At 54.0% G+C, this 26061-nt stretch overlaps 1 protein-coding gene across 6 annotated transcripts in view; it reads left to right on the plus strand.

Moving 5' to 3' along the window:
- The window catches only part of CAPN15 (calpain 15), a 48389-nt gene extending 22658 nt beyond the window's left edge, over nt 1-25731 (plus strand). For 5 of the 6 annotated variants that reach the window (XM_042864031.1, XM_042864029.1, XM_042864032.1 and 2 more), the window contains 11 exons: nt 12755-14252; nt 17143-17351; nt 17545-17728; nt 20204-20427; nt 21280-21405; nt 21519-21671; nt 22042-22203; nt 23030-23259; nt 23452-23612; nt 23866-24044; nt 24202-25731. In XM_042864031.1, coding sequence (XP_042719965.1) covers nt 12755-14252; nt 17143-17351; nt 17545-17728; nt 20204-20427; nt 21280-21405; nt 21519-21671; nt 22042-22203; nt 23030-23259; nt 23452-23612; nt 23866-24044; nt 24202-24379 — 3304 coding nt within the window. In that variant the 3' untranslated portion in view covers nt 24380-25731. Of the gene's footprint in view, nt 1-12754; nt 14253-17142; nt 17352-17544; nt 17729-20203; nt 20428-21279; nt 21406-21518; nt 21672-22041; nt 22204-23029; nt 23260-23451; nt 23613-23865; nt 24052-24201 lie in introns of all 6 variants that reach the window. The other variant, XM_042864034.1, reaches the window with a different exon arrangement.
- Nucleotides 25732-26061: the final 330 nt, after the last annotated feature.

Raw genomic sequence — 26061 nt, forward strand, 5'->3', positions numbered from 1 at the left:
AATGCAGCCATGGGAATCAGTCCCATCTTTGCTTTTCTGTCTTGTGGTCTCACAGCTGTAGCACTGAAGGGCTCCTTCTCATTCTCTGCCTCCCTGCTCAGATCCTCCTTCAAAGACCAGCCAATTCTCTGCTCCTCCAGGGTCTGTTTCAACTTCAAGCTGGAGAGAGGTGATCAAGGCTGCCCTTTGAAGCTTGCTGTGCTCAGGTCTGTGAGCTCCCCCTGCGCTTCTGCAGTTTCCTCCCACAGCTGGGCTGCAGGACACACAGCTGGTCAATGGGACAGCAGTCCTTGTTGGGATTGTTTTCCCCACCAAAGAGAAGTACTGCCCATGCAGCCCAGCATGCTGGGCTGCCGTGTTACTGCCTATTTCTCATCTGGGCTAACTCATCACCTGCACACAGCCTGCTGCAACCTGTTTATACCCGAACAGGTGTAAGTCTTGCCAGCACTGAAGAAATCGAGTGCATTGTCAGAGAGGAGCTTGGAACTCATTCACAGCTCTGAGGCTGCTCTCTGCTCCTCTGTGGCCAGGTGCTGGTGTTGGGGAACTCAGAGGTCCCGGTAGCTCGCCGAATCCCAGGTTTGGATGCTCATTTTGTTCTCTTAAGATTCTCTCCACATACACCCACCAACCCTTTAATAGCTGTCATAAACCATATGCCCTTGTTATTTAAATAAAATAAATAAAGTTGGAAAAGCCTCCCAAGAGCATCTGGAACTTCACCACCTGTAGAAAATTGATAATTAAAGGAGCTGTGTATGTAGCAGTGCTGAGAAGAGCCCATAAAGACAGCATCAGTGGAAAAAGAGGAGTGTCTGATTCAGTCTTTCATCTTCCTGTTGGCAGCACTCAGATGTGACTCCAGCTGCTTTTTATTCTGGAATATGGTCAAATGTATGATCCCAGAAAGGCTGGGGAGAGCATGTGAGAGCTGTGCTGCCTGAAGTGGCCATCCTGGCTTAGATGAGGCACAGGCTGAGCACTGAGCAGTGGTGCAGCACGTGCCTTTATGTCTTCACACAGTTTGATTGCCAAGCCCTGTGACTTCTGGGCTGAGAACAGTTCAGTATTCTTGGTCTGCTTGATTTCTGTGATTATTACTGTTTGCAGACAGCAGGACTGACTTGATCCCAAGGTTTGGAAATCATTGAATTAACAAGTAATTTAGAGGATGGTGAAAAAACATTGCAAGGAATTAAGAAATTCATATTTGGCTTCTGGACTTGTAGACTTAATTGAGCACAGTCCTTGGTCTCAGTCCTTGTTCACTGTCTGGATCACAGACCTCTGCAGGAGGAGAATCCAAGGCTCCAAAGCAGGTGCAGAGCTGCACAGTTGCTTACATGCAGGTGCGTACAGTCTTAGCTGTCTCACGTGCTGGTGGTGTTTCTTAGGCTGGAGTAGCAAAGCTGTTCCCAATCCTGACCAGAACCTCCCCAGATTCTTGATAGGAAGAAGCAGTTTGTCAGCCAAGCAACTGCTGCAGGGCAGGGAGGACACAGTCATGTCTGTGTTCCCTGGAGACCAAAGGGACGCTGGAGTTACATTGCTTCAGAGGGAGTTGTGCTGCTGCCTGTATTCTTTTGGCTAATCTGGACACTTAGCATCCCAGATCCTTCTTGCTGCACATCTTTTACGAGTTGAAGGCTTTTATTTCCCAGCCTCCTGCACTATGGACAATCCATGGCCAACTTATTGCTGAAAGCCCCTCTGAAAGCCCGGTGCTGTGTCTCATTTCTGAGGCACTCGTGCCCAAAGGTTCGACCACTTCTGAGATGAAGAGAGGGGATGTGCCATCCTCCAGGATGCTGGGTAAGTAGGCAGGTGTCTTTTGCAGCCTTGTTCTTCAGAGTTGCTGATATGCATCACTCACACAGGGAGATGTATCATTTGACTGCCAGTACCCTCCCCTCGCTGCTCCGGCACGTAAGCCTCTGTGTGGTGCACTGGGTTTGATAGAAGGAGCCAACCCTGCTGCAGGCTTTCACTGTTTGTCAGAATAAATTGCTTCTTCCTCCAATTGCGAGGAGGAGATGCTGGTTCGTTTGACCTGAGCCTGAGCAGCACCCACGGCAGCTTCTCCCCCTGTTCTTCCTTCCTCTAAGCCTGCAAGGAGAGTAGAGCCTGCTGGCTGCAGGCTCCCCAAAACATGTCTGATGCAGCAGCAGATTTTGTGCAGTGCTGCATTCATCTGCATTTCATTGCCATGAAATAGCACGGCAGGAGGAACAGAGCTGGAGAAGGTGCAGATGATCCAGGAGAGGAAAGGCTGTGGAGGCAGCTGTGAGGTTGGTGGGATTTACTCCTCTCTGAAGCCTCTGCTCTCCATACGGGGCCAGGCAAGTCTGTTCACCCTTGGCCCTGCCTCATACCCCCAGCATGGTTAGAGATGAACATGGCTCCAATGCAGCGGGCTGCTCCAAATTGCCTTGTTCATTTTTCCAGTGTCTGACAGTGGGTGAATATAAGTGCCCTTGAAAGCTGTGTCTAGAGCCAGGGGCTTGATGGAGAGAGTGAGTGGGTGCATGGGTGTGTGAGCTCCCATCCTGATTTGTTTGGGACAGTGCCCTGAGCTGCTGCTCTGTGTGTTGAGATCCTCCTCTGGAATCAGTCTTCTTCTGAGGAGTTGCAAATATTTTTCCTGAGGTAGAAGAGAGAACATTCAGGTTTGTGCTCTGCCTTCAGGCTTCTTTTTGCCAAAGGAGGAGGGCTGTTCAGGTACGCTGGGAGATTGCAGTGCTCCCTGGTTAGGGGCATTGAAGGCAAATGGCTCAGAAAGAGTCACCATCCTCACCTGTGCTGTTCGTAGGGTGGCAGTGATCACTGTGCCCTGATCTGACCAGAGGATGAACTCCAGGGACATCAGGAGTTGCCAGAGTTCATCTTTCTTCTTCTGTGTCTTGGGAAACTTTTCCTTTCTGCAGATCAGTGCTGGCAGTTATTAAACAAGAGCTGATTTCCTGAGGCATAGGGCTGGCTTAGTTTTCTGTTAAGGCCTGTTAATCACCCTAAAAGGGAGGCTGACAGCCACTGACAGTGACCATGGTGTCTTACTGCCTTTCATATTGCCTGGCAGCTCACGGTCCTGCCTGCAGTGCTCTGAGCATGGCTGGTAGCTTCATGGACTGGCATGGGAGAGGTGATGCTGCAGAGCCTGGCAGTGAGGGCTGGCTCCCATCGATATTCCCTGTTTGCATGAAAGGCGACTGGCATCAATTCTGCGAGGGAGCCAGGATGCTGGCTGGTAACAGCTCCAAATCAGGAGCTGAGGCTCTGCTCCCTCCCTCTGCCAGTGCCTCACTGCACAGTTCTGCACTCCCTCCATCCCAAATGACTTGGAGCTGTTGATTACTGTAGGATTTTTTAATTGCCCCTTAGAGTTATGCCGTGATATTTTTCAGGGAGAATTTAGGGAAAAAGGTAGGTGTTGCCCTAGCAAATAGCAGTGCCCTATGCAGCTAATTGCAGGCTGGGAAGTGGGGTGACAAAGGCAGAGAGGGGCTCGGCAGGTGCTCCTGCCCCCACTTCCCTGCGGGTTCCCTTCCTGCCAGAGCTTCCATCACCCTGATCACCCATGGGGGTACCTGAGGGGCAGGGGGCCTTTCCAACCTCGCCTGGCTTCCTCCAACAGCAGCATTTTGCTTTCAGCACATTCAATTTCCTTTTCATCACAGGAAGAAGAAATTTAATTTACTCTCTTAAATTACAGGGCAGCATGAGAGTATGTCTGGAAGCAGTGCCCGTGAGCTCTGTCAGCTCTGTAACATTGCACTAGGTGCCTGTTGTCCCTTGCATCCCACATCTCATCTGAAATCACACCGAGTGGCCGTGGAGGCTTCACGTTGTGGGATGCTGTGAGTGTGTTTGTCCTGTGGGCCACGGGAGCCTGTCAGGGTGCTCCTGTTATCTCCTACCCTCTTTGTGGCACACCTTGATGTTTAGAGGACCTTGCCCTGTGTGGGGGTTGTCCTGGAGCTCATCCCAGAGGGTGAGATGTCCTTGCTGCTCCCTGATACGTGTGTGGTGATATCAATGCTGTTCTGTCAGTTCTGACTGTGTGATGGAGCCAGGGCCACGTTTGCTCTGGAATAATTTCTCTGTGTTCAAAGGACCTGAGGTCCCCAGGCTGAGATCTGAGGCTGGATGCTGGAGCCCAGTCAGCAGGCGCTGCTTCTCTTCTGCTGGGTCTGTCTTGGGCTGCAGCTGGTCCTGCTGCCTGGCAGCTCCACTGCTCTTCTCCCTCAGCTTCACCTTCCTTCAGTTCATCTCTGTTACCGAGCAGGGAAGGTGTCTGCTGGGACCGAGCCATCGCAAACCTCTGGGGAGTTTGTGGTTGCCTAGAGGCCACTCAGTGGATCCATTCTGGGAGTCCCTACACTTCCTTTGAGCTCTTCCTTCCTAACTGAGGGGATCTTTGAGTTTGAAATTTCTCCTTTACCACCTTTTCTGCAGAAGCGTTCAGGCATCTCCACGTGAGTAACTGCAGATCTCCTCCTGCTGGGACCATTGAGGTGAGCACTTGGAAGCAGCAGTGCATCTTAATTCTAAATTTGTTCTCAACATTGATGAGCAAATGGGCTCAGGGGTGTCTGCTGGCACGTGTGCACGGTGAGCTGCTTGTGCCATGCTGAGGTCGATGACTCTGAAGGGCCACAAGCTGAGTTACAGTATCTCTCGTAGTCCTGGCTTTGTGTTTCTACCTGTTTACAAGACCCTTACCCTGTCTGGGCATGGAAAACATTGTTTTTCTGATCTTCAGCCTTGGTTTGATGGCTCAGTGTAGAAGTGCTTTTTTCAAGCCTTTTTTAAAAAGCCATACTTATCTAGGCAGGTAAGTATTTTGTTTAGGAGCAGGTCCACAAGATGCACTGTTCCTGTTTGTGGGATTGACTTCAAAAGAGTCCTAGCCTTCCTCCATCTCAGCTGCTCGTCAACGTTGCCGGTCAGTTTTATTTGATGTGGGAAGCTTGCTGGAATGCTCTTCAGCCCAGAGATAGAACGCAGTGAAAAAAACCAACATGCAAGGTAGCTGAATCAAATCAGATTGGGCTTTTGGACAGACAAGACTCCTGTTCTCTCCATGCTCCACGTGTTGAGGCAGCTGAAGCCACGAGCGTCCAATGTGACTTGGCTCTGTTTGTCTTCTGGAGATCAGAGCTTTCTGTTCTCTGGCTCCATTATTTGCAGTGATGCTGAGAATGGTGCAGCAGAAGGAGTTAATCACAGTCCTGTGCATTGCTGTAGTGATCTTTATTCTTCTTTTGGAAAAGATTTTTGTGACAACAACGACAAAAAAAGCAAATTAATTCGGTTCTTGTGTTTCATTTGCTGGAGGCTTTGGGTCTTTTTCACCTGAGAGGGCAGCTTTTGTGGGGCTGTGTGCATGCTGAAGCACTCCCTAATGTTTTAGCACTGCCCGAATATTTCTTTGCTCTTTCTACAACCAAATTTCCTGAGTCTGGAAAAAAAAACCAACAGTAAAAGTGGTATGGTGTACCTTCTTTAAAGCGTTTGCTCTTAAGTGGGATTCAAATAGCAACTGTATGTGGATTTCAGTCAAAGTCAGTGAGGAAATGCACCTAAGCGAGGCAAGACTTAGATTGAAGCCATTAATTCATCACTCCCTGAAGCAAAATCAATGTATTAAGACATTGTCAAACCTGTTTAAGCCATAGTAAGATGCCAGGCAGAGTTAATGGCATGCAAGTTTTCCTTATGGAGCAGAATACTTACGTGCAATTGGACCATAGCATTATTTGCTCTTCATCTCCCCAGATACCCCAAAACTAGGGAAATGAGGTACAGAAGAGATAAGTGAAGTAGTTGTATTGAGGAACAGTGGCAGCACTGATGGGTTTATTTAGGGTATGCTGTGCAGCCAGCACTGCTGGGATCTGAATGGATCACATTGCCACAGTCCATCTGCTCTGGGCCCTGCACCTCGTGGAGGTGCTGCCTTGGGGTGGGATGCTTGGTCCCTCATCTGAAGATTGTGAGCCCAAAACCTTGCTGAAGCTCATGGCGTTTGATCAAAGCTGGGACTTGGACTTGCCAGCCTCCTTGAAATACTCTCTGTGCCTCTTCCTTTTGTGCCCCCAGGGATTCTTCTTATTTGGGCAGAAATTTGAGTAACCTTTTCATTTGCAGAGGAGCCCTTGAGAACAGTCTTGTCTCATCAGTGTGGAGCTGCATGATGCTCTCCTAGCCAAACTGGTTTCCTTCCCCAAAATAGTATTTCTAGGCACTGAAGCAATTAAGGTATATTAAAGGCCAGTGATGCACGTCCTGTTTTTCTCACAAGGCAAGCCTTCCAGATTCGCATTCTGCTTTGAAGATTCTGCATGAAGAATGATGAAAGACTCCAGCAAATCAGCTCAGGGTAACACTACCTGTATGTCTGCAGCCTTAGAAGAAAGCAGGTGTGAAGTGTGCTCCTTCCAGCTGCGTTATTTTGCATCCTTGCAACAGCTGCAGGCCTGGAACTCCAGTGCCCACCTCATCAGACGTGCTGATGCCTTCAAAGATTCTGCTCTTTTTCTCCTTTTCCCCAGTCAAACCCAGGCAGGGATTTCAGTCAAGAGGACTCTGCGAGCGATGAAGATCTTTGCAACTTCTTTCCTTCATCAAGGCCAGGTTTTGGTGCATCTTCTAGGAGTTTCAAGGTGCTCCTGTGTCTGCTGTGCTTCTGCCTCTGCTCATTTCCCACCTGGCTCCGGGCACTTCCTTGGGACCTGCTGCATTGCCAGCGAAAGGTAGAGAAGCATGTTCTCTGTTCCTCTTGCATCCTTTGCAAGCACTTGTACTTACAGTGTTGCCTTGGAAATCATTTCCTCTTCCCTGTCCTCTCCCCAGTAACATCTTTGTTAAGGCACGCAAGCCCTGCTCTCTGGGAATTGACTGCAAAGTAAATTGCTGGGAAAGTTGCAGTTTGAGAGCAGATTCTGTGGTTTTGTTGGCTGCCACAAACATGTACTGCTGAGTAAACTCCATTTAGCTGGGGCCTATGTTTTTTTCTCACACTTCTCATTTAGTAGAGTTCAATTTTCCCCCGGGAGCCTTCTTATTAAAACTCGCAGCCTCTTTTCTCCCTGGCCAGTGAATCACACGTGAGCTGGCTGGGCACTTTGTGAGCTGTGTCCGGCGTGGGAAAAAGTGTAGAAGCTGAACAGAAACTGTGCAAGAACACACACGAGATCTGCTGCAACAGGACCAAGAAATCCCAGGAAGTGTGTCATCAGCCTGGAAAACCTGTAGTATCTACCTGAGCCTCTTGGCCCTTTGTAGGGAGCATTGTGTGTGGCTCACAGGTCTTTTAATGGCCCTGTTCGCCTTCAGGTGCTCACTGTTGCAAGGTCTTCTGCTGCACAATTTATTTTCTCCCTTCTACTTGGATAAGTGAATCCTCCTCTGCCACCATTACTTCACCAAACAGAACAAATAGAGCTGTCTTTCTTCATCATGAGTTATTAGCATTGCCAGTTACTGTTTTCTGCATAAACGTAATTGCTCTGTCCAAGGAAAGCTGGGAGCTCAGACCAGAGCCCCAGCTCCAGTCTCATCTTGAAGGATCCACCTGGTGTGGATTCTGACTTTGCTGCCCTAGTGTGAGCCTCCAAGAAAGCTTGGGTGAGCTCAGGGGCTGTTTTCTTTGTGATCTTCCCTTCTACAGCTGAAGAACTGTGCTGGGGGAAAGAGGGAGATGAGCACAAAGGGAGAGGTCCCTTCTTGTGCTTTCATTTTGGCTGTGCTTCTCTGAGCTTGGGTGAAGGTCAATGGAACTTCAGCCTGTTTTATTTACTTGGCCCACTTTAGAGGAGTGAGGGAGAAAGGCTTTGGAAATGCTTATGCAACCTGCTCTGTTTGTATGATGCTGGCACAGAGCTGATGACACTTCTGCAGCCTTGGGGGCTTACAAGTGTGAATCAGAGGCTGTTTTCCTCTACTGATGCTCCTATAAAAATCTGTAAATATTGGGAAGTCCCTGCTCATTGCTTTTCTATGTTGCTCCGCCAGTTCATCTGCCAAAACCTTCCCCTTGATCCAGCCCAGCCCTGCCTGGCTCTGCAGAAGGAAGGCAGCTCAGCCACCAGTCTCTCCCTGCCTGGGCTGCACGGCTGTAGGCAGGAGCCAGCAGTGCCACCCAGTGCCCTTCCAGCTGCTCGACTGCCAGAGAGGTGCTGCGTGTTCCCTGACCTCCTGCAGCCATCCTTGCACGGCCATGGCTGTCTTCTGCTGCAGCTGCTGCTGGAGGTGTGGTAGGTCCATGTGTGAGGCTGCTCCCCCGGGTCGGTGCTGCTGGAAGGAGTTAAACAGAAAACAGCTGCATGGGAGAACTGCTTTACAGCTCACAGATAATTGAGGCAGGATTCTGTTTGTTTGGTTGGTATGATTTTCCTTTTTCCACCGCAAAGATCTAATGCCCTTTCTTGTATTTATCAAGCAGGAGGATTTTGCTACAATACATTCTGTATCAGAGAACTCGGGGCTTGTATGTTGCTGACGAGAACAATTGATTTTTGTTTATTTGTGTATTTATTGCTGGAGAGAACTGAAGCAGTAAGTTGTAAGGCTTTAGCTCCTCTGGAGGAGCTTTATTTAGAGAAGCAGCCTGATCTTGGTGCTGACACAAGCTCATGCAGCCCTGCACACTGCTGGGGGCTGTGCAGCAGAATGCTGGATATCTCGCTCCAGTGCCCGGGTCACCTCGAGTCATTCACAGTGGTAGTCTGAGCTTCTGGCCAGGGCTGGCTGGCATCTCTTGCCCTTGGGGATGCGTGGCACTTGGGGCTGGCACAGCACCAGCTCCCTGTCTGCAGGAAAGACGTAAACTGCAGGTTTGGGGCACTTCCCAGTCTTGCACCCTGCCCTGTTCCTTCCTGTCTTGTCCTGCTCTGGGGAGGCCTCGGGCAATGCCTTTGGTCCCAGATGACACCCAGGGGTAACAGAGACCTCTGGCTTGTTTGATGTGTGGGTGCCAGGGCTGTGGCAAGGCAAGCAAGCTGAGCAGAGCCCTCAGAGGCGGTCATCACTGTCCTGAGGTGGGTTTGGAAATGCTTTATGAATCCTTTCACTGTCTTCTGCCCTGTTTTAGTTAGAGGAGAATTCCTGCTCCTTAAAGGGAAGTAAAGGACCAGCGATACCTTTGCAGTAACTCTCCCTTCCCTCCTAGTAACAGCCTTTTGCTGCCATCTCTGTCCTCAAAACAGTATCCAGAGGCAAACAACTGCTTAACCTGCCTGGGCTTCTCTCTCTAGAGGCTGTCATCTTGGCCTTGGGCTTGGTGGCACTCATAGATCTCCAGTGAAGAGCAAGCAGTGAGGTTTCCTGGGACCTGATCACATCACACTGACAGCGCCATACTTGGCTGAGTATTTTTTACAGGCTTTTTTTATTTTTTTTTTTTAAAGGTATTACAGTTAGGCTGCTAAGGTAGGTGCAGTGCTGCTAAGGTGGTGATGCCTCCTGCCAGCTGACGTGCCATGTTGCTGAGTGCTGAGAGGCTCAGCACCCTTTGCTTGCATCATTGTTCTCCCTGCAGAGTGCCTGCTTCCAGGAAAAAGCCCTCCTGTGGGTGGGTGAGTTTGCAGGTCACTATGGAGTGGGTTTTGTGAGGAGAACCCCTCTCCTGCAGGGCACTCAGGGAGGTGGCAGGCAATGTTTATCTCAGTTGCGTCTTCTGGGGCTGGAGAGCATGTGTGTTATCATACAGCAGATGGGTTTGGGGAAGAGATGGCGGAGACAACTGTATTTTCTCACACAGGCTTGTTGCCTGCCAGGAAATGAGCCAGCCAGGCTTTATAGGGAGAAGTAGAGACCCTGGGCAAGCTGTTGAGGGTTCCTCCTTCACCCAGCATCTTTGTGAGAGGTAAGTGGAGCCATGGGAGAATGGCTGCTGCTGTGGTACTCCGAGCATAGGTATGAGGTCTGCTGCATGAGGATAGGCCAAGGGCCAGCACCCAGCATTGCCTGTTCACCTCTGCACCTGCTGTCACCTCGGGACCCTGGTGCTCCAGGCAGGGAGTGGGATTGTTCACCAGTCCTGGGCAGAAACAGGCTGCAGTTGTGCACTGCCAGTCGTCTAGGCTGATGCACCAGTACTGGGCTGGGGACGGCCCAAGATGCCTGCCCATGTCCCCTTCCATTTCTCTGCATCTCCTACTAGATTGCATAGAAAGCTGTGTGGTTGCTGTGCTTGGTGGCAAGATGTGACAGTCTCCTGAGGACAAGAAGACAGGGATGTCCCTACCAGCTTGCCATGCTGGAGGTCCTTCTGCTGCCAGGAAAGTCACAGATGCATGAGGGAGCAGCAAAAGCAAAAGCTGGCAAAAAGCAAGCTTTTCTGGGTGCTGTCAGACTCAAGCAGATGGAAATCCCAGTGGTGAGCGGGCTGGTGTTACTGGAGTGGATGGCATGGAAGGGCAGAGGGGGGACCAGGACAGGGATAGCAATGCCAGGGAGAGGCAGTAGCACTCTGTGGCTGTTGTCAGAACTGGGGACAGACACAGGCAGTGCAGCAGCAGGGCAGAGCCCTGCAGTGTTCTGGCTGCTGCATCCTTTTGCCTGCCTGGCCAAGGGAAGCCGTGCTGTCTTCCTGAGCCTGCAGCTCCTTGCTGGAAGCACATCAGGCACTCCTGGCTCATCCCACTGTCCCCTCGTGTCCTGTTGGGTATCCTGTTTTTTCCCTTCTCTCTACTGACACAGGAAAGGGGGTGATTTCTTTCTGTTGTCCTTTGCGCAGCGGGAGGAGCTGGAGGGTCCCAACCTGCGGTAAGCAGTGCGGCGTGCGCGGTTAGGGGTCGGTTTTTGAGCCCATGCTTCTTCAGCACTGGATGCTGCAGGATGGATGTGGATGGCGCTGGTTGCTGGCAGCCTTTGCTTGCCTTTTGCTGATGCCTGTAGTTTGATGAGCCTTATCCAGTAAGACAAATGGATGTGACAGGATCACGGTGCCCTTCATGGCCCCTTTTGCTTCCCTGCCTCTGCTGGAGCCGGTCACACAGCTCCTTCCCTTTCTCTGTTTGAAGACTGGTTTCCTTTTCAGACATTCGTGAGCTGCTACAGGGAGAGACTGTGCTCATGGCTGTAGAACTTCAGGCAGAAAAATCAATGTTTATATTTCTTTTAGCTGGGAAAGATTCTTGAAAGAACTCCAGCAAATAAACGCCTTGTAAAGTTCAAACTGTGAAGGCACGGTATATGAACCCAAATGAATTTTCAAGCTCTCCCTTGAAATAAAATGGATTTTTTTGGATTCAGGCTTTATTTAGAGAAATGTTTGATTAAAGAAGGGATTTGAAAGTTGCATCTGATCTCCTTGTGAGGGAGAGCTGCTCTGCTACTAGCAGCAAGATGTGGTTGGGAAATGTGGTTGGATACTGCTGGGATGCTCCTGGGAGAGCAGCCCCTGTACCCAGCCATGGGGGGTGGCTTTTGCTGTGTCCTCTGTCCCCTCAAAGCCCTGCTGCTTCAATGCAATCAGTTCAACTGCCTTGGTAAGCTGTTTGTGCAGGTGTTGCTGTTCAGGATGCTGAAGGGCAGCTGGCACCACACTCCCTCCATGGAGTGCATGAGCATCTCAGAGCTTTCTCTACCTGTCCTCTGTAGTACAACACGTTTTCTCTCCCTTCTTTGTTGCGGTCTGTGCTGTGTGGATGGTGAGCCCTCTGATTCAGGCTGCTGGCTCCTTGCTCTGGGGCAGCCTGAAGTCAGTGTTCCCAGGAAGAGCTACGGGTGTGGGGTGGACTCAGAGGCTCTGCATTACCTGGAGTGCACTAGTGCTCTAGTGCTTTGCATTTACCTGCAGGAGAGCTATTTGGTCTTTGTACAAAGGAGGAGGAAGCAGGAAACTCTGTTTCAGCCCAGTATGGTTGAACGCTTCAGGAAGTGACCCAGAGCAGGGGACAAAGGGCATCTGAAGTGCTGCTGTTCTTCCAGTTTCTCATTAGCACATGTGCAATAAGGGCATCGCCTTCCTGAAAGCACCAGGAGAGCCACAGTGAGGAGGGCTGCCCTCTGTAAGCCTAGGGGCTGCCACTGCCTTTGGTGTGTGTTGGATCTGTTCCTGTGTTCAGGTGTCAGGCTTTTCCCTGCAGGTCTGGAGGCTGAAACCAAGGGCTGCCAGGGTCCGTGGCCTCTCCACGTCCCAGGTAAGCAGGGGTGCAGCTGGGGCATGGTGCCCCCTGGAGTCTACTGGACACAGAAACCTACTGCTGACTGAACTGGGGGGAATTGGGAAATGCTGAGCCCCTGGAACTACTAGCTGGTGCCAGCAGAGGAGATCGTGGTTCCCTTCAGCGTGGGTACCTGAGGTGAGCCTGGAGGAGAGGAGAGTAGAAAATGCTTCAGAGGTGGACTGGAGTGGCTCTGAAAGAGGAATGAACTGATGCTGGGAGCAGAAAAGTGGGCTAGGTGTTGCCCAGCTGAGGCATGAGCAATTCTCAGGTGTGAATGCCCATGCTGGTCAGGTGCCCTGCCCTCCTGCTCTGCTTCCTGGTGCAGCAGAAGGCTCACTGGGGTTGTGGACTGCTTTCTGTGCCCTTCCCAAGGTGTTTTGGGTGGAAGCTGGCATGCTGCTGTGCACTTGCAGAATTATGCTGTCAGTGCCAGAGAAATGAGTTCCTGGAGAGCAATGGCTGAATTGCTGCTTGTTTCCTTTCTGGAAGCAAGGTCCTGCCTGTGCCAGCCTGGGGAGCACCTGACACCCCCGTGTACCTGCTGGCCCTTCGCTCACTCTGTCTTTGCTCTCTTCCAGCCACTCCCACTCTCCCGGCTCCATGGCTGCCGTGCACGAGTGGTCCTGCACCCGCTGCACCTTCCTGAACCCCGTGGGCCAACGGCAGTGCTCCATATGCGAAGCTCCGCGCCAGAAGCCTGACCTCAACCACATCCTGCGGCTCAGCGTGGAGGAGCAGAAGTGGGCCTGTGCCCGCTGCACCTTCAAGAACTTTCTGGGCAAAGAAACATGCGAGGTGTGCGGCTTCACTCCGGAGCCGGGGCCCAGCGGCTCTCCCCTGCCTGTCATCAATGGCATCCTGCCCAAGCCTGCAGTGCTGGTGGAGCCCAAGGGCACAGCCAAGGAGGAGGCTGCCAAGGTGGAAAGCAGCAGCGAAGATTCAGAGGGGAAGAGTCCTGACGAAGCAGAGCTGGAGAGCGGCTGGGCTTGCCAACGCTGCACGCTGCACAACACTCCAGTGGCCAACTCCTGCTCGGCCTGCGGCGGGCCACGCAAACTCTCCCTGCCCAAAATCCCACCGGAGGCGCTGGTCGTCCCTGAGGTCATCACCCCTGCTGGCTTTCACATGGCCCCTTCCACCCCGCAGTCTTTAGTCCCCACAGAGATCTCTGACGGTGACGCCGCGGCCACTCAGGGCCCGGTGGCCATGGAACAGGAGGCACAGAAGATGCCGGCCTTCAGCCCCTTTTCCCCCGGGCTGCAGAACAACCCAGTGCCCCGCAGCCGGCGCGAGGTCCCCCCCCAGCTGCAGATGCCGGGCTCCGAAGCACCGCAGCCTGGGGCTCAGGGCACTGCGGGGCAGAAGGGCTCCCCACAGGGCCAGGCCAGGGCCGCGCCGGCTGCTCGCCTTCAGGAGCTGCTGTCTAACAAGCGACTGAGCGTGCTGGAGGAGGAGATGGATGTCAGCCCGTCCCACTGGAAGTGCAGCACCTGCTCCCTGCTCAACTCCGCCGGGACCGGCAAATGCGAGGCCTGCAGCACCCAGAAGGGCAGCGACACCATCAATTTAGTGGGGGACTCGGTGAGGTTCACCCCCTGTAGCCCCTCCAGCCCTGACTTCACCACCTGGTCCTGTTCGAAGTGCACCCTCAAGAACCCCACTGCAGCCCAGAAGTGCAAAGTCTGCGGTTCCTCCAAGCTGCACGGCTTCCAGGAGCACAGCCCACAGGGTGAGCCATCCCCCCGCTGCCCCGAGTGTGGGGCTGGTGAGAAGGGCAGCTGCTCCTCCTGTGGCACCAAGGCACCCTCCGCTCGCAAGGTCGCCCGTCTCTTCCCATCCCAGCTGCCTGGCGCTCAGGACCGGCCGGGCCAGTGGGCTTGTCCTGCGTGCACCCTGCTCAATGAGCTGAAAGCCAAGCACTGTGTGGCCTGCCATACCCCGCAGCAATACGTGGCCCAGCGCAAGGGACTCAAGCCCCTCAAAAGGAGGGAGAGCATGCATGTGGAAAAGAGGAGGCAGACAGACGAAGGAGAAGCCAAGGCCCTGTGGGAGAACATTGTGACCTTCTGCAGGGAGGTGAGTGTGAGCTGAGCTCCTCTTGCTTCTGATCTCGCTTGGAGAGCACCCTTGTCACTCCTGCCCTGTGGATCTGGGATGTGGCTTTGGACAAGCAAGCGGTTGCTGTGACTTTGGGAGTTGCAGAAACATTCACTTGCAATGGATGCATGCTGGGTCATTGCACTGAAATGTGTAGTATTTTAAATGTAAGGTAATTTCTAAGGTGAAGGGGCCTTCCAAGGTTCACTTCCAAGGTCCTATCCGGTTCACTCTCTGTCCAAAGGTGAGGAAGTGTGAGCATGAACTCTGGCTCACAGCGATACTTCAAATCAGTGAGAGAGATCAGTGCTGAAGCAGACATTCCTAGGTGATCAGTCCAGTTCTTTTCTGTCCAGGAGTGAAGGTTGGGAAGGAGTGCGTGCTGGTAGTCCCAATGTTTCTGGGCAGCAGCTGCAGTGCAGGTGCAGGAAATCAAGATGCTGCAGGCAGAGCTCAGAGCACTGGCAGGCGTGCAAGCAGAGGACACTGTTACCTCTGCAGCTGTGAGTGAGCCTGGGATTCCAAGGGCTTCCAAAGTCCTGCCTTTGTCCTGCACCATTTCTCTGTCCTGAGGCTTCTCAGACTGCAGATATGTTTGCAAATATGCAGCTGTAAGTACCTCACCACATCTGGGGAAGGACAGCAGAGGTTGAGCTTTGTCCTGGTTCCAGGTGAGGGTCTCAAGAATGTGTGTGCTTCCCTTCCGCTGTGCGCTATCTGTTTTAATCTGTTGGGTCTCAGTCTCAAACAGCACTCTCATGGCCCTGTTTTTCCCCCAAGTGGCAGAAGATGCTCCTGCAAATGCTGTTCTTTCTCTGCTCTCCTTCTGGGGTGAGCCTCCAGCTTCTGTGGACCAGATGGAAAGGGAATTGCAGTCCCATTCTGACGCAGACAAGATTCTTCCTGCTTGGGCCAAGGAGTGCTTCCATGCCTGTGTCTGTGCTGCACAGACTGGTCATCATGGAGGTGTTTGACCTAGGAACTAAACCACTGAGAATGATTCTGTTTTGGAGTTGTTTTTCTTTTAATTGCTATGTGTCCTTCCTTAATAGACCTGGGTGTCTTTATAGCAGAGAGACACTGATTCTGCAAGTGAGCATTCTCTTGTAGGCAGGGAGCATCTTCAATGTCCAGTAGAATCAGGCCTGAATATTAGGTGAGATGGCCAAACTGAATTAGCAGCTCTCCAGTGCTAAAAGGGGAAGGAGTCTTCCTCACCTCATCCTGTGCAGCTGTCCATAAGAGCAGAGGGGATCAGCATGGGCTGCCTGGCTCGTGGAGCTCCCACAGCGGTGGGATGGTGCTGCTCTCAGACTCCTGCTTTCTCTTCTCCCAGTGTGTCTGTGACTTCTTGCAGCAGCCCAACCACAGCTCCTCCTGGCCATGCTGAGATGTCGGGCAGCCTCAGAACATCCTCCTTCTGGCTGCTGTGTGTCAGCACTGGAGGGGAGCATCAACTGGCCAAACCTTCTGCCTGCTGTCCATGAGTTGTAGGAGCAGCCTACCTTGCAGCAGAGATTTCTGCCTCCTCTGTTATTCCAGCAGTGCCTTTCTCAAAATCAAAACCCTTCATGCAGAGAGTTTCAGTCCAGTGCCTGGACCCCATTTTTAGCTTTATCCCCAGGCCCTCATTTTTAACTTAATCTTTTCATGTTCATCTGGGAGGAAAGATGGTCTGACCTCTGCCGCTCTGCGCAGGACTGCTGCTTCCTGCACTGTGCTGTCCCCTCTCTTGCTCATCCTCCTGTCTCGTGCTTTTCCTCTCCTCTCATTCAGTGTCCTTCCCCTTTCTGCATAACGGCGTGTGTCAGCAGTACAGCGGATTCTGCAGAGCCAGAAACACGACCCAGGACTCTGCTCTGTGCCTGCTCTGGCACCTCTGCCTGCAGAACCATTCTGTTTACAGTCTTATCCCCTCGCAGGACAAACAGGCAGAGCTCCTTGTCTGGCACCGTCTAGGAGCAGACTCACTGCTGCCCTGGCGAGTGTGCAGGAGCCTGGCAAAGTGTCCACCAAATGTCCTGTGCAGCCAATGCTCCCCAGTCTGTCATAGCACAGGGCTTCGTGGCGTTTGGATGCGTGTGCTCTGAAATGTGCAGTGCCAGCTGCACTTGTGAGCGTGGATCAGATGCTCTCCTTGAGAATGTGAATCCTGGGGACGTGTCCTCCTTGGCCTGTATTTTGTTTGCATGGTGACAATGAGCTGCAAAACACCCTTCTGCAGAACAGGAGCGCTAATTGAGGCACTGTGTAGAAAGGGTTCACATCAGTGAGCTAGAACTACAGCAGAAGAGGAAGGACAAATACCAGCTTGTTGTGTATAAAAGCTCATTTAAAGCAGAAAGAATTTAATTTCATTTAATTAACAGTAACAAATCCCGGTTCTTACTTCACCCTGTGTTAAAGTGTCTGGAAAAACCATTCTCCTCCCCTCGGAGAAATTCTGGGCTTCCATCCTACATCTGCAGCTGATACCTACAGGATCATCTGCCTTTCAGTCCATCCTGTTTTATTTTATTCTTTTTATTCTGTGATTATCTGGAGCTCAGGGCTGGGGCTGCAGAGCCAGGGCAGCTTAGCGTGGGGCTCGTGCTGGGGAGGTTGGTTGCCAGATGCTCCCTGCAGGCCTGCTGCTCGCCTGCTTCACTGCTTGTAGAGGCAGCCAAGCTTCCCCACCGTCTGACTTTTAGCACCAGTGTGAGGTGTGAGACATTGCCTGCCCAGAAGGTTCCTGTAAAACAGAGAAAGGCAGATTTGAGCTACAGCTGGGAGCCCTGAGGAGGGAATGGGTTTGTGGCTCTGAGCTGGAGGCCCCGGGAGCTGCGTGTGCCGCACACACTCATGCTATCCTTGCCTTTTGCTCTTGCAGAACAAAGTCAATTTTGTAGATGACAGTTTCCACCCTGGGCCCAAGTCTGTGGGATTCCCAGAAGGTGACAGCGTGCAGCAGAGGGTGAAGCAGTGGTTGCGGCCCCACGAAATCAACTGTAACATCTTCAAAGACCGATCGGTGAAGTGGTCGGTGTTCCGGACACCCAGACCCTCGGATATCCTTCAGGGACTGCTGGGAAACTGCTGGTAAGGAGGCGTTGAGCTGGGTGACCCTTGCTGCTCCTTCCCCCAACACCCAGGTTGGATTCAGACCCGTCAGCCGTACCCAAGCCCACTTACATGGGGCCCATCCTCCCCTTCCCAAGCACACATTTGCTGGGCAGGGGCATTGCCCCACGCTGCTCACCAACCCCACTGAGTGCATCCCTATTCTCTGCAGGTTCCTGAGCGCCTTGGCCGTTCTGGCTGAGCGACCAGAGCTGGTGGAGAGGGTGATGATCACACGGACGCTGTGCCCCGAAGGCGCCTACCAGGTGCGGCTCTGCAAGGATGGCACGTGGACCACGGTGCTGGTGGACGACATGCTGCCCTGCGATGAGTGCGGGTACCTCCTCTTCTCACAGGTCAGCAGCTCCGGTGCCCACAGGGGGGTGGGCAGCACTCTGGGGAAAGGAGCTTGTGCCCAGTTGTCTGTGCTGTAGTTTACATGGGGCACCTTCTGCGGGCTGCGTGGGTGCTGTTTGCTGCACCCTGAGCTCAGCTGAGCTCTTTGAGGCCGTTGTGTAAACCCAACGTAGACCTTTTTGTGTTTTCCATGCTGCGATGGAGAAATTGATTTTGCAGTTGTTTTTTTGCATCGCTTCTCTCTGCATTGCAGGTCAGTTCACGGGCATGGGAGGACATCTTTACATGCACAGCAAAAGGAAAATATTTCTGCATGTTTTTGCACTGAGGGGGCAGAGAGGAGCTGAGCAAAAGCTGTGCCTTTGCTCTGCAGGAAGGTCTGGCAGCTTGGCTTTGCCAGGGAGGGGCTGTGGCGAGGGGGGGAATGCACAGAGCAGCCAGTTTGGAGCCAGTGCCCGGTGGCTCTGAGCACACTCAGGTGGCATCTGCTAGGATGAATGAAGCTCCCTGAGCCACTCTGGGACGTCATTGCGCATTCTGCCCTGCTTGCCAGGCCCAGGGGCACTTGCTGGGATCATTTCCATGAAGGAGACTGAGAACGTCTTTATTGAAACTCAGACTGCAGAATCTGTCAGCCAAACCGTGCTGGGGACAGGGAGCTGGGACTGTTGGGTTTGACTTTGTTCTGCAGATCCAAATCCTTTTTACAATACACACAGCTCCAAGCGTGCAGACTGTGAGGACAGCACTATGGGGAAACAGGGCCTGGAGATGAGCATCAGGGAAGCTGCATGCTGGTGCAGCTCACAGAGTCCCCAGCCTGAGCTGCACTCTGCGTCTCCCGCAGCGTGAAAGTGCCCGGTGTTGGCCTTTATGTGGGCAGGATCCAGGCAGATGCAGTTCTTTATTTTCAGCGTAGAATTTGCCTTTCTAGACTTCCCTTCCCCTCCCCTCCATTCATCTCCACTCCTTTTATCAATTTTGAGTCTGCACTGTTGGTTTTTTTTGAGACTGAAGCTTTTCACAGGCGCTGGACTTGCCTTGCTGCTGTTTCCAAATGCGTCTGAATCGTGATGAGATTTTTCTGCGGGGTGTTCAAGTGTGTGAGCTGCATGTGGGGGCCTAGCAGAGGAAAGCCAAAGAATTTTAAAATGAAAGGAAAATCATGCTTTTGTCAGTGATCGGAGGCCGCGTCTCAGCCAGAAATAAACACCATGGATTTTGTTGAGACTCAGAAACAAGCCAGAGAAAAGAATTTGTGAGCTTTCTCCAGTCTTTGCAGCCCTCCTTTCCCCTCCTAACCCTTGGCTGCCACCTGTGAGTCACACACAGCCACACATGCACTGGAGTTTTCTCCTGCTGCCCTCTCAGCACAGTGCTGGAGTGTCACCAGCTGAACTGGATTTGTTGGAGACACAGAAGCCTCACTACCTGTCTCCTTGCCTCCTGTGTTTGTACACCTGCAGCCTTTGCAGCCACATCTCCTCCCAGGGCTGGCCGTGCCCAGGACTGTAGCAAAGCACTGCTGCTGGCTGCACCGTGAGCCATGCTGAGTGGTGACTTGGACACGGCTGAGAATGCTGCACACCAACGCTGTGTTGATGGGTTTACAGAGGCTTCATAAACCTCTGGGTACATTAATGCGTGTTCTGTGTTTCTGTATGGATTCCTGCTCAGTCTGACTGTGCCAAGATTTATAGCCTGGCACCACAAGGGTGCAGAGGGAGTTTTCCCCCTGTGAAAACACATCTTCTCATTTCATCTCGCCTCTGTCTCTGTGCTGGAGCTAGACGAGTTTGCCTGAGTTTGTGGAGCTTGTCCTTGAGACATCTTCTGGGTTCCATGTGTGAAATCTGATCAGCCCTGAAGCTGTGTGTGCTCTAGGCAGCCTCTTCCACCAAAGGTGTGTTGGTTTTTGTTTGCGAGTGTGCAAGTGTAGGCCTGCTGTTCCATGTGTCTCTCATGGAACATTTTGCAGTCTGACCCACTGAGGAAGGAGGTGGGTAGGAACCCCTTCTGTGTGCCCCAGGCTGCAGCTGTGTAGGCATCCAAGCACTGGACATGTCAAGAAGAAAAAGGTTCTTTATGATAAGAGTGGTGAGGCACTGGCACAGGTTGCCTGCAGAGGTGATGGATGCTCCATCCCTGGAGACATTCAAGGTCAGGCTGGATGGGCTCTGAGCACCTGATGGAGCTGTGGATGTCCCTGTTCACTGGAGGAAAGTGGCACCAAATGGCCTTTAAAGGTCTCTTTCAACTCAGATGGTTCTGAGATTCCATGATTTTCCCAAGGGGGAGTTGAACCACACAGACAACGCGCTGAGCAGGCAGCAAAGGGTTCATCCATGGCCTTGTGGGGCTGAGCTCCTGGTCCTGCTGCCACTGGGGGCTGGCAGAGGTGAGCGAGCTGGGCTTTGTGAGTGCTTGTCCATCTCCTGCTCGGAGTGGCTCATGATGTGTTTCTCTTTCCCCAGGCCCAGAGGAAGCAGCTGTGGGTCGCGCTCATTGAGAAGGCCCTGGCCAAGCTTCATGGTTCGTACTTTGCCCTCCAGGCAGGGCGTGCTATTGAAGGCCTGGCTACACTAACCGGCGCCCCCTGCGAGAGCCTGATGCTGCAGGTCAGCTCCACTAACCCTCGCGAGGAGCCCATTGACACTGACCTCATCTGGGCCAAAATGCTGAGTTCTAAGGAGGCTGGGTAAGATGAGGCAGGAGGGGCCGTGGCAGCAGTGTGGGAGCTCGGAGAGGGGGATGAGGGGGGCAGCTCTCATCTGCAGAGGCTCAGAGGAGGGAGGGTTCGTGCATGACTTGGGGTGAGGCCTTCCACGCTTGGAGTTCACCTAAATTGTAGACTGAGCTTCCAAGCTGTGAAGTGGTTTTTCCTTTGTTTAATTTTCATATGAAATTAAAATCCTGGTGAACCTCGTGGTTTTTATCTCCCAGAAGTTTAGATGGCCAGTGTCGAGCCTGTGGGGTTGCTTTGCCTTTGTGCAGTGTTGGGGTCGCAGCAGGGATTTTGCCATATGGGTTCATGCATCCCAGCATGTGGTGCCCCCCAGCCTGGCCCGTTCAGCCCCCCCTGTCCCAAATGTATTGTTCTCACCGCTGTAGAGCAGCATGCAGTCAGCTGTACCATTTGCCTCTCCACTTGGCCCAGTCTATGGCTCTAGCAGAAAATGGGTGAGGTTTGGACACAGCCAGAGCTTCCAGGCCTGCAAGCGGGAAGCTATGGGATTGGGCAGGGCAAGGATGGCTCTGCACTGTTTGGTGTGATTTGGAAGTCAACCAAGCGCTCTGCTCTGAGGGCACTGCTCAGAGAAGCTCACCGTGGAGCCTGGGCTCAGCACAAACCCCAGAGAATGGAGGGAGGTCATTTCTGCTCGGGGAAAGCTGTGCTCAGTAGGACCAAGGCCCTGCTTCAGGGAGTGGTTGTGGTTGCAGAGGGATGTATGAGAGCCTGCTGGGGAGAGCCTGTCCCGTGCCTCAAGCAGTGGGTATGAGCTTCCATCACGCCTTGCATGACATCAAGCATTCTGCTCTCCCCCTGCAGGTTCCTTATGGGTGCATCCTGTGGTGGGGGCAACATGAAAGTGGACGATGTGGCCTATGAGAGCATGGGGCTCCGTCCACGGCATGCCTACTCCATCCTGGACGTGCGGGATGTCCAAGGCTTCAGGTGAGTTCAGGGCAGAGGCTGGTGTAATGCAACACGTGTCCTGCCAGCAGAAAACCCTGGGGACGAGTCTCCTTTCTCCTGAGTGTCTGACCCCACTGCTCCCTATCCTTCAGGTTACTGCGGCTCCGAAACCCGTGGGGTCGCTTCTCTTGGAATGGCAGCTGGTCTGATGAGTGGCCCCACTGGCCTGCTCCCCTGCGCCACGACCTGATGCCCCATGGCAGCAGCGAGGGGGTCTTCTGGATGGAGTACAGCGACTTCATCAAGTACGGTAGCAGCCAGGGTATAGAGGCAGTGAGGGTGGGAGCAGGCAGTGTGACAGGGGGGACCATGGGGCAAAACTGCCTCATTTAGGAATTTCTTTGCTCAGAGGAGGCGAAGCCCCAAAAACACAGAGCAGTGGGCAGCAGTGGAGACCCAGGGTTGCACTTGCCCTTCTTTGCAGGGAGGATGAGAAAGGGAAAATGAGACACCGAGGCAAAATGGAGCAGGCGTAGCCAGGCATCGCTCTCTGGGTGCAGGTGGTGTTGCAGGGTGTGCAGCTTTGGGCTGTGTGAGCTGCAGCATGCCGAGGAATGGGACAGAGCACTACATGCCCTGAGAACCCCACAGGCACTGAACCCAACTTCCCCACAGGTATTTTGACTCCGTGGATATCTGCAAGCTCCATTCAGACTGGCACGAGGTGCGTGTGCAGGGCATGTTCCCCAACAAGGCCAATGGACCAGTGACGGTGACATCGCTGACAGTGTTGGAGCGTGCTGCCCTGGAGTTTGCCCTCTTCCAGGAGGGCAGCAGGTGAGCTGGGGCAGTATGAGGGCTGCAGGAAGTGACCAGAGCAGGGAGAAATGCTCAGGGATGTCCCTATCATACCTCCTCTTCATCCTGTGCTGTCCCTTGGGCTTGTAGTGCTCGGCAATGAGCATCCATTGAATCATAGAATCATAGAATGGCCTGGGTTGCAAAGGAGCACAATGCTCATCCAGCTCCAACCCCTGCTGTGTGCAGGTCACCAACCAGCAGCCCAGGCTGCCCAGAGCCACATCCAGCCTGGCCTTGAATGCCTGCAGGGCTGGGGCATCCACAGCCTCCTTGGGCAACCTGTTCCAGTGCCTCACTACCCTCTGGGTGAAAAACTTCCTCCTAATATCCAACCTAAACCTCCCCTGTCTCAGTTTAAAACCATTCCCCCTTGTCCTATCATTATGCATCCTCTTAAGCAGCCATTCCCCCTCCTGTTCATATGCTCTCTTCAAGTACTGAAGGCCACATCGAGCTCTCCCTGGAGCCTTCTCTTTTCTAAGCAACCTCCCAGTTCCCTCAACCTTTCCTCATAGGCGAGCTGCTCCAGCCCTCTGATCATCCTAGTTCCCTCCTCTGGCCCCACTCCAAGAGCTCCACGTCCTTCCTGCGCTGGGGGCCCCAGGCCTGGACGCAGCACTGCAGATGGGGCCTCAAATTGGCATTTCTCTGATCCCCATGGCTCGTGCTTCAGCCAGAACCCAAGCCTGGACACCATTTCCCGGAGTAGCCCCCAGTGCAGTGGAAGGACTCTGAACCCATGGCCTCTGCACTCTGTGGGGAAGCTCTGGTGACGTGCGACCCTTCTCCCACCCCGGCACAGGCGGTCGGATGCTGTGGACAGCCACTTGTTGGATCTGTGCATCATGGTTTTCCGAGCCACCTTCACTAGCGGCAACAAGCTGAGCCTCGGCCGCTTGATGGCTCACAGCAAACGAGCCGTCAAGAAGTTCGTCAACTGTGACGTGATGCTGGAGCCGGGCGAGTACGCCGTGGTGTGCTGTGCCTTCAACCACTGGAGCGCTGCGCTGGCGGGCCCCGCTGCCGCCCAGGGTAAGGGGCTGCACGCCCTCCACGTGGCGCTGCTGGGGGAGGCGTTGTGGGAGGCAAAAGTCAGGTGCCCTCGATCCTCCTTGCTGTAGGAGATGCGCTGGGGATGGAGGTTGCCCACGTGTGCAGCGCCCTGGTCTTGAACTTGGGGGCGATCTCACCCATCTCCCTTTCTCTGCGTTGTCGTCTCTGCAGCATCCAGTCCCACCAGCAGCCGGCCGGCCACCGATTACTCCAGCTACATCCTGGCCATCTACAGCTCCCGCCTGGTGATGGTGGAGCAGGTGGAGGCGCAGCCCACTACACTGGCAGATGCCATCATCCTGCTGACTGAGAACAAGGGCGAACGCCATGAGGTGAGAGCAGTGGCATGGGGCGGGACGGCGATGCCAGCAGGACTCTGCCTTCATCACATCCTCAGTCTGGCAGGACCCAAACCAGCTCTGTCTGTCCCCAGTCCCTCCCTGCCCCAGGGGTGCCCATCTTTTTCGCTCCGTGGTGCGGCATGGGGTGCCTCATGGGCGGGCAGTGCTCAGAGGGTGATGCTGCACATAGACACAGGGCTGCCTGCGAGGTTCACACCCCTGACCATGCCATTTGCTGCTGCAGGGCCGTGAGGGGATGACATGCTACTACTTGACGCACGGCTGGGCAGGGCTCATCGTGGTGGTGGAGAACCGGCACCCCAAATCCTACCTGCACGTCCAGTGTGACTGCACCGACAGCTTCAATGTCGTCTCCACGCGTGGCAGCCTCAAAACACAGGACAGCGTCCCTCCCCTGCACAGGTCTGGGGTAGGCAAGGGGGGGAGGAGTCAGGTTGAGGGTCAGCTTGGGGGAGGAGGTGATGGCACCCCGCGTGTGCTGGGCCAAGGCAGAGCCTGGGGTTGGGGGGGAGCCGTGATTCACCGCGTGGCTGAGCGCTGAGCCCCGCTGTCTCTGCAGGCAGGTGCTGGTGATCCTCTCCCAGCTGGAGGGTAACGCCGGCTTCTCCATCACCCACCGCCTGGCGCACCGCAAAGCCACCCAGGCCTTCCTCAACGACTGGATGTCCACAAAAGGCACCCACAACCCGCTGCTCACACCCGAGGTTGCCGGACTCCACGGACCCCGACCTCTATGACGAAGCGCCGCTCCTGCCCCGCTCCTCTCTCCCGTTGCTTTCAGCGAGCCTCCAGCCCAGGGTTTCCCCCCGTGCTGCCAGCACTGAGCCGTGGGGCAGGGCGGGAGCGTGGCACCGAGCACTTTGCCCTGTGCCACGGGGCTGGGACAAACTCTCAGGGCCGGGACCAGCTCTGCCCGCTGCCCCCCCACGCACTTTACGAGGAGCAGTCGGGGGGCACGGGGCCATCTCAGGATCCCACCCGCTTTGGGCACACGGCGTGGTAGCAGGGGGCTGCAGTAGACGTGGGGGCTGGAGGTTGCAGTCAGCGTCCTTGCCAGGCACCACGCTCAGGGCTCTGCCCCGTCCTGCAGCACCGGGGCCCTGGTGCTCCAAAAAGAATATACCTCTGACGTCTGTCCGTCTGTGTGACCCTCTGTCTTGTCTCCTCTGTTGTCTGCTGCCAGGACTGAGTGGGCACTGAGGTACTGCGGCTGCCGGGGTTGTCCCCACGCGTTGGGGCCGGGATGGAGAAGGCGCAGGGCTGTTGCAGAAAGCTGCTGCTGCTGGTTTTCACCACACTTCGGGGCAAAACGAGGACGTAAACCTCGGCTCCAGGGTGGGGAGCAGGGCTGCGGGGTGCTGCTCCGTCCCCCCCAAGCCATCGCAGTGTTACTATGCAAAGGCGGCCGCTGGAAGCAGCGCCTGGAGAGAAGCCATGCGTCCCCTCCCCGCGCCCTGCGGGGTGCACGGGGCAGTGGCACGGGGCACTGGGGACAGAGCTGGGCTCTGGGGAGCAGCTCCCGCAGTGTGGCTTTGCTGGGGAGAGGGGCGGTGATTCCGTAGGCCGATGGTGAGCCCCATCCATCGGGGGGACAGCAGTCAGCACAAGGCAAAGGCTAAGAGCTGTGGGGGGCCACTGGGGTTCCATGTTGGGGTGACCCTACGGCCGGCTGGCTGCACACAGCTGGGTGTGTGTGTGTGTGGCTGTGGGTGTGTGTGTGTTGTGGGGGAGCTGCTCTGGGGCAGCCTGCAGCAGTGGGGATGTGTGGGTGCGGGGTTTGTCCCTCTGTCCCTCCCGGCCCCGAGGGCTGGGGCTGCTGAGCCAAGCTCTGTCTGTGTGTCTGTTTGTCGCTCTGTTCTCTCTTCCCCCGCACCTTCCTCCTCGGGATGATTTGTCCTTCACTTTTTCTCTCCGTCTTTCTGAGCTGTGAATATTTTTAACCCTGTAAATACTGTCCAGCTCTTAAGAAACATAGGATATTTTATCAATTGTAAATCAGATCAGTAATCCCTGTATGATATGAATTATCCATGGGTGGTTTTCAAACTCAGGTTCTGACGGACCAAATAAAGTTTTGTTTTTTACTGAAGCTGCCTGGTTTCACTGTGCTCTGGGGAAACTGCGGAGAGGTGACAGCCATCACCTGGCTGGGGGACCAGGACCTTGGGCACTGGGGCAGGCTCCAGGACAGTGGTTGTGGCCCCAAGTTGCCAGAGTGCTGTTGGGACACCGTTTTCAGATGCAGGGTTAGGACACATCAGCACAGGCTTACCTGCAGGAGGAGCTGGGGGTGCTGGTGGCCAACAGGCTGGATGTGAGCCATCGTTGTGCCTTGGGTGGTGGTTGGCCTTGGGTGTCTGGTTGGCCAGTGGTTGACTGAGCACTCAGGGAGCCCTTGAGGCCAATGGGGTGGAACGTG

This window comes from Lagopus leucura, unplaced genomic scaffold, assembly GCF_019238085.1.
Source record: "Lagopus leucura isolate 7727_CA_CO unplaced genomic scaffold, USGS_WTPT01 Super-Scaffold_760, whole genome shotgun sequence".
NCBI lineage: Eukaryota > Metazoa > Chordata > Aves > Galliformes > Phasianidae > Lagopus > Lagopus leucura.